Source organism: Candoia aspera, chromosome 3 (assembly GCF_035149785.1).
Source record: "Candoia aspera isolate rCanAsp1 chromosome 3, rCanAsp1.hap2, whole genome shotgun sequence".
Lineage (NCBI taxonomy): Eukaryota > Metazoa > Chordata > Lepidosauria > Squamata > Boidae > Candoia > Candoia aspera.
Genome location: NC_086155.1, coordinates 18100613 through 18113842, shown reverse-complemented (window position 1 = coordinate 18113842; position 13230 = coordinate 18100613). Strand labels below are relative to the sequence as shown.

General features: G+C 37.9%; 1 protein-coding gene across 1 annotated transcript in view; it reads right to left on the bottom strand.

Annotated features, from left to right (window-relative positions):
- Positions 1-5127: 5127 nt before the first annotated feature.
- The window catches only part of NFATC2 (nuclear factor of activated T cells 2), a 148426-nt gene continuing 140323 nt past the window's right edge, over positions 5128-13230 (bottom strand). Inside the window, exon 10 of the mRNA XM_063300047.1 lies at positions 5128-5839. Within this exon, the coding sequence (XP_063156117.1) occupies positions 5784-5839 (56 nt within the window). The 3' untranslated portion in view covers positions 5128-5783. The remainder of the gene's footprint in view (positions 5840-13230) is intronic.

Sequence of the window (13230 nt, the reverse complement as noted above, 5' to 3'; positions counted from 1 at the left end):
GAAAAGTGCTTCAGTTTGTCTGAATTGTGCCCACAGGCAGTATTAACCAAATGCAAAGCATAAGAATTTTGTCATTCTTTCCATCTCAGTATCACTGTTATTCAACTAAGCCTACATTCCCCCCACGCCCCCAACACAGATTAAAAACTAGAGGGAAGCAAAAGGAAAAAGAGATTCCTTGCAATGAAAGAAATATCCATTAAAATCACAAATTAGTCTCACATGCAGTTTTTTCTTTGGTATTCTTTAATGCCAAATGCATTCAAAAATGATGAAAAGCTCGTATTAGCATGAGTTGTGTCCCCAAACACAATCTGACTGTTTACGTATTAAGATGGATGACTTCATTTTCTTGTCTATATTGTCTATTTAGTGCAAACGTTTATAGAAGCTCATCTTGTAACATGTAGGCCTAAGCTGTGATAAAAAAAGAATAATGTCAAAAAAATGCCATCGAGTTACAATATGCTGCTTTGACTTTAGCATAATAAAACATTAATGGAAAATGCATTACAGTTGTTCACTTGATAGACAATGCCTTGGGAGGCCTTTTGGTACAATGACAGGAAGGCACTTGTCATGAAGCTTTCAGATAACTGAGGAAAAAAGAATTTCCTCGTATGCAGCTATGGCTGTCTTCCAGATAAACTGAGAAAAATTTACTCACACAAGGCAATTAATTGTCTAAGGCAAACCTTATATTTCTTTAGACCAAAATAATAATTAAAAAAGTTTACATGAAGTTTAGAAATGTTAACACTGTAGAACTATTGCAAAACCAAAATAAATAATTTCATTCATGGAACATTTCAGAATTACCTACACTATCTTAAATGTATCCAGTTATTCTTAAAGACAAATATCTGTAAAGGAATGTCTTTGCTGCAGAAATATATATTTGGTTAAGGCTTTATTATGAGCAAACGGTTGCTTGCTAAATATTCTAAATCAGACACAGTAGAATAGCTTGTCAACACATAGTCATTATATTTTTTTAAAAACATGTAGTCTATACTACACATACATGAATGTATAATGCAGCAGGTAAGGAAGATGCTAAGAATACTATGCTGCATCTGAAAAGCTCTGTTTTCTTTAGATATTGCAGAGAAGCTGACAATGAAGCAGTATGACTGTTCTGTTGCAGTTCATTATGGTTTTAATCCATAGGAAGTGGCAGAGAACCAAGAACTTTATGATTACTTTTCATGTTTCAGCATGCTTTACAGAAAGCTTGTAAGAACATTTGATCAAGTAGTTGGATCAGCAAGCATTGGACCTCTGGATCTAACACCAGCTCTGGAGTGAGGTTTTTAATCCTCTGCAGTGACTCACTGGCATAACAACACTAATATTCCTGGTTCATAAATAATACTAAGCCATTATCTGGTTGGTTTGGTTTTTGACTTAGCGAGATATACAAACCCATCTGTATAGAGAAACAGTAGTTTATAAGAGAGGGAGGCTGCATTTCACATTGAACCAAGGTAAAAACAAATGAACACGTAAGCGTTTACTACTGTATATAAACCAGGGTGTGGTAAGGAGACAAAAAAGCAGATATATGAAACTGCATTTGGACACAGCCCTGCTACCCAGCTCTTGCATAGAAAAGTGAATTCCAACATCATTTTCAGCCACACTGGAACTTTCAGATACAGCAAATCTGTGCCAAATAGATTTAATCTGGGTTCAAGATGGCTCTTAGCTGCATGGCATATTAAAGGATTCTTGCACATACAGTAGAGGTGAGTTCAGGATTTCCTTAAATCAGGGTTTCTCAACCAAGGTTCCGTGGCACCCTCGGGTTCCATAAGAGGTCACTAGGGGTTCCCTAGGGGAACATTTAAAAAAAATATTTCATATTTGGGCAACTTCACATTAAAGAGCTAAGTTTCATTCTTTATTTTTAGTTTAAGAACACTGCTAATGCATCTATACAGGCCTACCCATGAAACGAATATAGTAATTTTGTAACTTCTGGCCAGATTTGAGCCTGAATGTGCAGGGGTTCCCCGAGGCCTGAAAAATATTTCAAGGGTTCCTCCAGGGTCAAAAAATTGAGAAAGACTGCCTTAAATCAAGGAATTTGGTAAAATCTATTTTTAGGAAAGCATACTAAAGCTGAGGATATGGTTGTTTTTCTTATGGTATTTTACTGATTGTATAATATTTAATGGTTCAGGCATTTAAAAGAAACACTGGCTAGGATCCAACTAACTGCACATGTAGTTCCACCTAGCTTTGGGTTTGTCAGTCTCCTGTACCAACCAACCACTTCAAAATTTTCTAAGTAGTTCTAAAGATCTGCAGAAACATATTCTCACCTCAGATTGTGTTAGTTGAATTGATCATACATCCACATGCTTGTTTTGTCTTATTAAAGCTGCCCCAGCAAGTGGAAGCCCCTTATTTAAGCTTGAAACCAAGCACTGTTAAGACTCAGGACTTGGATGGGAGGCCAGCAAAGAACTGCAGGGCTGAAGGTGAGACTGTGAGACTAAATCTCTCTCCTTGAAGAAGGCAATTGCAAACCATTTGCATATTGTTGCCAAGGAAATTATAAGGATGTATCCGTGGAGTCAAAGGAATCAAGCTCAACTCAAAGGGGACTTTACTTTTTTATCCAAAAATGCTACCACATTTGTCAAGGATTTATTTCCTACAGCTGGTGTTTTAGAGCTTAAAAGCCAAAGCCAAGTTGCATCACATCCTTAAAAATCTCTGCAGATTAGGCAGACCAAGATAAACAACTTATTTAAAATGATGGTTTTCTCATGGAAGAACAATAACCAAGAAAAGAAGTTCAGATAGGAAGTTTGTTTGGTACTTTATACTTGGCACAAAAATGACTCCAAGTTGTGGTCTGAAATCCAGGTATCTAGACAAACATCTGAGGATTAGCTGTTAAAACAATTATGAAGTGTATTCAAGGGCTGGCATTAAATGATAATTCGAAGTGAAACTGAAAACTGATTCATATAATAAAAGCTTTACCTAACTTCCAGTTCGCAACTAGGAAATTACTTTTGTATTTAACTCTACTACTAATTTAGCTGTCTTTTCATCACTTTCTTTACACCCCACTTCTCTGAATCAAGCTGAGGAAGATATGGTCAAGCAGATTTAAAGATAAAGGAAAAATCTCTAGTTTCAAAAACTAGGTAATATCTTTTTTTCCCACTTGAAATGCATTATCAGTCTAACACACTGTCTTTCAAACTTGGCATCTTTAAGATGTGGGGACTTCAACTCCTAGCATGCTGGCTGGGAAACTCTGGGACTTGAAGTCCACACATCTTAAAGTTGCTAAGTTTGAAAAACACTGGTCGGACATTTAAATATAAACAGCACCGTCAGTGGAGATAATTGCTGATTTTTCCTTCTTTAGAGTATTCTGCTTCTGTTAAATTTCTACAAGACGTCTGAAAGATGTCTAGCCAAACTGTTACTACTGTATATATTTACTGTAACGTTTGTTGCTATAACATCCTGCCATGTGCAACTGTACATTTAATTTCTCAGGTACAGATTTTATTTTACAGTTCAGGACACTGAGAATAAGGGGCCACGAAGCTGTGACAGGATCTAATTCCACCCTGATGGTCACTTGCACAATGAACCTGAATCATATTTATGCATCAAGAGAAACCGAATGATACACTGAGTTTCCAATATGATCTTTTAAACTTGGTGACAATCTGCATATGAGAATACAGGGGTCGGGTGGGGGCTGTTTATTATTTGAAGTCACAGACTTGTTCTAAATGTTCCTCCATGCTAATTGTGATGTAAGAATATGCCCTGCTCAACAAGATCACCTTTAACTGCATTTTGGCTCCTACACCACAAATGAAAAAAAAAGCAGCAAATATAATAGTTGTTTCTTTATAGGCATATTCTTAAAAAGAAACTGCGGAAGTCCTGATTTTCACTGACTTTCATTGAAAGTCACTGAATAATGATGGATCTAATAATTTCTAACTTGATCATCTGCACGGATGTTTTTCCACCATAATTCGTTGAATGTAGCTATGTTTTCTTGTATAGCATAGATTTATATATTGCAAATGTACTGCTAATGGTCCTACTTTCTAGGCCCATTTATAAACTTGTACATTGGGACCCTCTACAGACCCCCAAGAAACCAGAATCAAATTGTTAGCCAGTAATTTAGCAACAGTTTTATTAGTTCTTTAAGAACCTTATTTGATGGAGTAGGGATAAGTCTATGTGTGCTGTAAAATGTGGTAGAGTTGCCACCTCACCACCTGCAGTCTGAAAATTATGCTGTTCCAAACAATTTGTTCCATGTGATTTATCTAGACTGATCTAGAGTTTTAATTTTGCAAGGATGAAGAAAAGACTCTACCACATCTATTGGGCAAAAGAGTAAAAACGTGTTGTGGTTTTTTCTTGCAAGAGAACTTTTAGAGAAGCAACATCTAAATGCTGAATACACAGTGATAATCCTTGGTAGAAAAAAAATAACATTCTGGAGGGAAAACACCTTGTTACAGCACAAATAAAAAGGGACTCTGAGATTTTTGGACATTTTGGTAGCTGCTAGAATGAACCCTAAATCAGTAAGCCCTACTTACTTTATCCAATTAAGTTACTCTTCATCTTACATTTCTTTGGTTAACCAATTAAAAGCTACTCAGCATCTCACATTTCCTATGAATGTAGTTATGTCATCTTGTGATTTTTACCATGAATTCAAAGGTTTGGTGGATCTGCAAAAATCCCACTGTAAAACCATAGAAGCAGAACACAATCAAGTTGAAATGATTGTTTTACTTAAAAAAGACATTCCGTTATTTGTAGGGATGGGAAGGAATCTAAAATAAATCAGTTTCAATTCTGTACACTGTACAGTGAAATGCTTCATCCAAGAAATTTTAAAAAAATAGAATGCACACTCCAGCCAAAGTTAAAACATTTTAACATTAATTTCAGAGTTTCAAGTACAGGTTCAACTCTCTTCTGTTGACATTGGTTGGCTTTAAAAATGCTTAATTGTTGGCTGCATTGTGTTTTGAGTTTATGGCTTTGGTGCATCTAAGGACAGAGCAGAGATATCAGAAAGCTACCTTACATTTTCACAAGAAGTTGTGCCCATATCAGATGATTTTCATCTGTTTTCCATTGCAGCAGCCTCCTTGTTGCACTGCGAGGGTTTTTTAAAAACACCTGTGAAACTGTGCAGAGTAAGGGCCATGCTTCTGTTTGGAAAAGAATAAAAATAATGTTGGAAATGCAGATCTGTCCCCTTACATTCGGGGGGTTCAAGGCTTGAGTGCTCAAAGTTTTAAATTTTGTTTCTGGCTGTGTATGTGACCATTTGAGAAATCTAGCTCATGGTTTTCTGTTGAGTTGGCAATTATAAAATTCATCCAGCGTCCATAACATGCATTCACATACACAACCATACTTCAGCTCAACACAAGTTTCTGGACTGATGCCCCTTCTCCCCATTGCTGTTTCCAATCCATGTATGCATCCATAGACATCTCAATAAGCTGCGTCAGGCACTTGCAAGGTTACGTGAGAACTGCATGATCTTTGGACAGAAGGAAGAGAGTTTTGTTTCATGTGTGCAGCGAGAGGTGCTGAGTGGCTTACTCAGAACTGTCAGCAGGATGCCAGTGCATTGTTCCTGGTGTTGAACCGGTGCCTTGAGATGATCGGTTGAGGAAACAAAAGGCAGGCAGGACAGGAGAAGAATCTAAGAAGTCAGGTATGGAAGAATTCTGCAAAAGTTGTCTCACAAATCTCATCTTCTATGTCTGACTTCTGGCAGGGAGTCCAGAAAACTCTTTCCTGATAATTTCATTAACTGGGAAGGGAAAGAGGAAAGACAAACAGACAAACAGAAGTGTTACTGTGCAGAAAATGAGAAAGAATCTAAAATAAAGCCACCTGTGTGGTTATCCATTACAGGATGGCATGCAATAGTGGTCATAGGTTAAGACTATAAAAATCTGGGTGCAAATCCCAACTCCTGGAGTACAGCAATGAAGCTTGCTAGATGATCTTGAGTCCATCATTATCTTTCAGCCTCAAATAGCTTGCAAACTGTAGAAAAGATGGAAAGCAAAGAAGAAACACAACTCCCTTTCCTGAGTTCCTGGTAGGAATGGAAGTTTTCATTTTTGGTTTATTTAAAGTAATGTAATATAATAATGCAACACTTCACTGACTTTTATAAATACAGGATCAACACAGATATAATGAACTTTGATTACTGAATCCTCCTTACAGGGAGTACATTCTCGCAAGCTCATTCTCGCTTTTCATATTTTGTACCAATTATGGATCATTCAAACCATATTCTGCAGTGCCAGTCAAATTGTAACTTGGTAAACTATGGCCCTCCAACCTTCATAGTTCAGTTAGACGAGAACAGTTTTAGAATGGCCCATAATGCTCCCCCTTTAAAGTTTCTTTATCTTTAGACCAAACTTAAAATTGTGCATTCCTTCAAACAGAAAAAGAAATTTGAAATAGAAGATCTCCTTTGGTATCTTCTACATAGACAATCAACATAAATCTGCAGTCCAAAGTATGTTTTACAGTCTTGCCCCAGCAAAACACAAACACAAAATAATATAAAACCTCAGAATACCCAGGAAGGTACATTTCCCCCTTACTCTCCCACTATTTAGAGCAGTGGTTCTCCATCTTGGCAACTTTCAGATGTGTGGACTTCAACTCCCAGAATTCCCCAGCCAGCTGGCTGGGGAATTCTGGGAATTGAAGTCCATACATCTTAAAGTTGCCAAGGCTGAGAAACACTGATTTAGAGAAATAGCAGAGACACATCTCAAATCACATCTCTTTCGCCAAGCTTTTAACAGAAAATTGCTCTGAATGAGAATTATTTTAATCTTAATTTCAATTACACTGATTTTAGTGTGCTTTGTATTTTGTATTTTGAAATTGTTATAAACTGCTTTGAATCTACATACAAGCAGGAAGGTGAGATATAGGTTATGAATTATAATTGTATAATATACAGGGAGGGCATGCTACGGACCCCGTCTGAAAGAGAATTCCATCTGGTGGGGTCCAGGAGGTGGGCCTTCTCTGCAGCTGCTCCTGCCCTTTGGAACACCCTTCCCCCGGAAGTGAGGTTGGCCTTCTCTCTTCTGGACTTCAGAAAACGGCTGAAGACCTGGTTTTGTCACCATGCCTGGAGCGGGGAGAGGAAGAGCCACTCTTGGGGTTGGTTGGTTCCCTAGTCCTGCCGAGGCCAGTCCTGTCCCCTTTGGGTGGAATTAGATCTGCCATCACTTGGATTTTATTATATTTTATATTGATATTTATTGATATTATTCTGATTTTATTGAATTTTATACTGCTTTATTGTGAACCGCCCAGGGTCTCCCGAGTGGGGGAGATGGGCGGTAATAAAAATATGACAAATAAATAAATAAAATTAATATTAATACCAAATCCTCTATTTTTATTGCTGTTATGCAAAATTGAGAAACACATACCCCCTGCTTATAACTCAGGGGTTGACATGAAAAGAAGTCAAAAATATAAAGCTACCAGACAACTCACAATTTTGTTATAAATAAAAAGCCATCAGGCACAGAATTTCTGCAATTCTACTGGCTGATCTTGGGCTATCAATTACATTTTCAAAGATAAGAAAATATCAGAATTGATGTAAAATATTTACCCTACATTTTAAAACCCTGTAGAGCATTAACTCTATTTCCACGAAGTGCCAACACAAACAGGGTTTTTCATATTCCCGGTCAGAAATAAAGAGTCTCCAAGTAATGCAAGTGAACATGCACAAGCTGATATTGTCAATCAAGCTGTATAAACATCAGAAAATCAATTACGTCTTCTCGTTTGGAAAATGCACATTGCCAGGCAGTGTACAAAACATCCTCAATACATTTATGTTCTCCAGTGTCTACTGAATATGTTGGTGATTTCTCACAGTAAAAAACTACTTACTAGTGTATATTCTCCATGCCTGTATGTTGCACAAATTTACTTCATTAAGCTCACAGTAACCACAAGAACTCAATGAAGCAGTTACTGGCAGACAGTCTTGGCAAAAGGTCTTATGAAGTTGCAAAGTTTTGGAAGTGACTAAAAAACCATTACACCCTACGTTAAAGACAAAGCACAGTATTGTGCAATCACTTGTAGAATCTGGTATCACTATTATTGTTGTCCATGTAAAACCTACGCACAGGCAGCAACGGTCTGGTCAGGACATGGTGAATCAGGCTGGGTCCAGGTCAGCAAAGGGGTGAGACAAGGGAATAGGTTTTTCCTTTATGTATTCAACCAATATGCTGAATTGGTGTTGGGAGAGGCTGCACTGGAATAAAATCATCAAGGCTTCAAAACTGGAGGAAGAAACGTCAATAACCTGCATTATGCTGATGACCCTACTCTGGTAGCTGAAAATCCACATGTTCTGGAAGCTCTACTAATGAAAGTCAAGATGCACAATAATTAAAAAACAACAACAAAAACAGTTAAATATGAAGGCCACATTACAGTTACAGTTAAATATAAAGGCCACATTAATGATGACAGGTACAACAACCAGCCTTAAAACTGACAAAGAATATACTGAAGTGCTAAACAGATCCGCTTTTTAGGATTGACTGTCAACAGTAAAGGAACCAAGAAATGCACCACAGAGTTGCATTTGGTGGGATTGCAATGAAGGCCTTAGAAAAGATACTCAGATGCCGTGATGTGTCTATATCTACAAAGGTCACTGTGCAGGCAATGATTTTCCCTTGATACTCTATGGACTTTGAAGAAGCAGGATAAAAAGAGTATTGAAGCTTTTGAACTTTGGTGTTGAAGAAGGCTCCTGGGAATACCATGGATAGCTAAGAAAGCAAACAGCTGGATCATAAAACAAATCAATCCAGAGTTCTCATTTGGGGCAAAATGACCAGGTTCAAATTATTATATTCTGGACACATTATGTGAACATCCATCTCACTTGAGAACTCTAAAATGCTGGGAAAGGAGAAAAATGCTGGGAAGGAGAAAAATAAAAAAGATGACCAGCAGCAAGGTGGATGGTTTTAATTAGAGTGGTGATGGGAGACCTGAAGAACCAGGTTAGGAACAGATCATCCTGGAGAAGGTCTATTTATGTGGTCACTAAGAGTTGACACTGACTTGATGGCACATAATTAATTACTGTTGTTATTGTTACTAATTTAAACTGCAATCTACCTTTCTAACCAAAATTTTGGTCACTATGAAAAAGATATTGTGTTGAAAAAAATGCAGCAAAGGGTCAACCAAACTGTGCAGACTAGTGGGTCAACTGTTAAAGGAAGAAAAGTGATATGCGAGGCTGATCTGGGCTTACAAAGTGATGAATAAGGCAGGAGGTAACATGGTGAAATTATAAATATTATAAATCAGGATAGTTCAAAGGTAGCAGTTGTATTTCACAGAGCTCTTACTGAAACCGTGGAACTGCTTCCAGAAGAGACTGTGATTGCTGCCAATTTGGATAGCTTTAAAAAGTTATTAAACTTTTTTACATTCATAGAAGATAACACTTTAATGGCTATTAGTCCTAATGACTATACATTAGACCTGCAGTACATTTCTGAATACCAGTTGGTGAGAAAAAGGGAGGAAAGCGCTATTAGTAGAGCTGTGGAAATTTCAAACGGGTGCTTTGTTACTTCAACAAAGGTTCAAATGAAGCACCTTTCAAAACTACTTCACAAAGCAACACAGCCCTTTTGTTTCTAAGAGAAAAATGAAATAGTTGGGCTGCTGTTCTTCTAATCCCCTTACCTCTTCCCCAGCTTTCTCTGACATTTCCCCCATGTCCAGAACACTGTGAACCACTTTCTATTCCAGAATAATAAATTCTAGAAAACAATAAACTGGCCCTGTAATGACCAGGGACATTCTGGCATATTCTGGGAGAAAATGGACTGTTACAGTGGACACTGGAATGTTCTGTAATCAGACCATGAGGTCCTGCACGTTCTGGTCTGAACAAGCATGAGAACTAACCGATAGGATCACTGGTACTTCAGGATGGGCTTAGATACCTCTGTGGTGGAACTTGATGCAATTGGCTGAAGGAACAAAGGCCATGAAAAATTCCCCCTATATTGGAATGCAGTGACTACATTTGGGCCAGTCTGGGGATGACTCAAAAGCACCATTTACTTCAAATATTCAATTTGCTCCAACTTAACAAGAGAACTTTCATGGGCTGTTATTTAGGGATGCCCTAGAGTTTAGGTGGCCCTAAATGCACATTGTCACAAAGCTGTCTCAACCAGTGGCTTCCATTCAGGATCGTACTGTGGCATTTCCAGAAGAATATTTTTATGCTAATTTTTTTTAAAGAAATGTTTTTAAATCCCATTTTTCCAGGGCAGCTCATAACACACATTTGCAAGTTGTAATGATTATTAAGAATACTGCTTGTTCTTTAAGTTTTGTAACTGTTCAATACATTACTTATTACCTGTTGTACAGATAGAGGGGGAAACATAGAGGATGCAATGCAAGATAGAGCCTTCTCAATGACAAAAAGAAAAAAAAACTTCGTAAGACTTTAACCATGGTTGAAAATGTATGTGGAAAAAATAATTTTTTTTAATCAATGAACTCAAAAATATTCCAAGCTTTTCTTTTATGACTATCTGAAGAAAAAAAAAGAGAAGTATTTTAGACTGTATTCTTATCTACACTCGTTGCATGGAACTGTGTAACTAATATACAGGATTGTTCCTCAAACATCGGCAGTGCATCTTATCACTTTAAGGTTATAAGCTGATAAGTGCTTCCTGCTCTAAGTACTTAATCAATATACATGATATGGGATCAATCTGTTATACTTGAGAGATCTGATTAATTGCTTGTGGATTTTTAAAACAAAGGGTAGTCCTTAAAACAATTTCACTGAGTGAAATTGCTGACTTCTTAAAGGTCTTGCAGTGTCCTGGGATTGCCAGCAGGGGGAGATATGGATCTAGTTTCAGGAGAAACCCTGAATGAAGACGAAAACCCATTTTTCTTTTCTTTTTTTAAAGGCTTCCTGTTTTCTCTACCCAGGAAATGAGAAGAGCAGATCTTCAATGGAAATTTTTTGGTCTTTTGACTGCTAAAAATAGCATTTAGGTAAAAAAAAAAAAAAAAAAGGTGGGTACCAACCTTAACCAGGGAATGGAGTGTCATTTCCTTTCTGTAAACAAGTAGGATGAAGTTGCAAGCTGTTTTATTTATCAGCACATTTGTTCACATGGTTAAGTACTGAGAAAGAAGAAAAACCCTCTGCATTGTAGGGACATTTCCTTTTTATTTAAAGAAATCAACCTGTTTGGAAATGTGACAGTTTTCCTGTTAGACAGCAGTGTAGCAGCCAAAAAGGGACTGGCTGGGGGTGGGGGAAATGCTCACTTATGTGTGTTGTTGGCAAAGCAAATGTGCATTCTAGATCTGAATCAAGAAAAGCTCTCTGAATTAATTGTACTGAACTTAATGAGACAAAAATCTCATGGTACCTTATGCGTATGCCCAGGCAGGGGTGTCCGCAGTGTGTGGTCAAAGAAGTCAACATGGTGCCACTATGGTGTGATAGAAGCTCTGCCTGTTTTTCTTTTTCTTTTTCAATATGTCACACGTGAAAAATGGGCAGACCTTCAATTGCACTGTAGTGGACCCCCTTTTGAATTTACTGACCGTATCCTGCAGACACCCCCGAAAAGTTATTAGCCTGCAAAAGCTAGAACATTAGAACAGGATGGCCTTCAAAGAGGCTGTAGCATGCATTTCCATATTGGTGCGGATAACCAGTATGGGCAAATAAATTCATTTCAAGTGGCAAGGTTTCCGTCAATCATGTTGGTTAAGCTGTCAAATTCAGTTCACTGAACTTGAGAATGTGTTTTTTAAAAGTTTGCTTTAAAAATTGCAGTTTGGTAAACATCCTCCTAAATGTGTCCATTTGTGTTTGCAATTTTGCCTAATGCACTCAGTTTCTACAAATTTCCTGTAATATAACGAATCTTTCAATATTTTTATCAATATGGACACTTATGGAAAGAATCTTTCCTAACATGCATTTTTCTTCGAATTGGCAAATTGCATTGGAAAATTTAGAAAAATAATGTATTGGTTTTAAAACGTAGAAATAAAAAGCTCACACTCAAATGTGAATTATACGGACTAATTTTCCCTGAGAAAAATAAGTCAACCCCTCAGTGGCTATATGAACCAACAGATACTAAGGTGTTTTTTTTTAACAAAATCAAAACTTTCAACTATACTAAACAGGCTGGTAGAACACAATGGCGTGCCTCTTTTCCCTGCAGCCTTCTTCTACAACTTGAAGTTGTTAGATCTTCCTTTTTAGAGATCGGTTTTTCTCAACCTTGGCAGCTTTCAGATGTGTGGACTTCAACTCCCAGAATTCCCCAGCCAGCCATGGGAGTTGAAGTCCACACATCTGAAGGCTGCCAAGGTTGAGAAACATTGCTATAGGTGGAAAAGGAAATGAAAAGAAAAAAGATGAAAAAGGAAAAAGCCAGTCTGGTCTAGTGGTGAAGGCACCAGGCTAGAAACCAGGCGAGTGGGAGTTCTAGTCCCATCTGAGGCATGAAAGCCAGCTGGGTGACTTTGGGCCAGTTGCTCTCTCAGCCCAACTCACCTCACAGGGTTGTTGTTGTGGGGAAAACAGGAGGAGGAAGGAATATTAGGTATGTTCCCTGCCTTGAGTTATTTATAAAATAATAAAGGTGGGATAAAAAAAAAACTTTTAAAAAATCCACCACTGGAGGTCCCTCAGAGCAACAATCTAAGACACCTCTAACTCTAGTGCAACAGCAGAATCATTAGCTGAGCAAGAAACATGCTTTATCAACTGTTTTGTTATTTGTTCAGTCGCTTCCGACTCTTCGTGACTTCATGGACCAGCCCACGCCAGAGCTTCCTGTCGGTCGTCAACAGCCCCAGCTCCCCCAGGGACGAGTCTGTCACCTCTAGAGTATCATCTATCCATCTTGCCCTTGGTCGGCCCCTCTTCCTTTTGTCTTCCACTCACCCTAGCATCATCATCTTCTCCAGGGTGTCTTGTCTTCTCATTATGTGGCCAAAGTATTTCAGTTTTGCCTTTAATATCATTCCCTCAAGTGAGCAGCTTATCAACTGTAAGGGAAGAAATTAACTGACCCTGTTTGGAGATCATAACCTCAAATA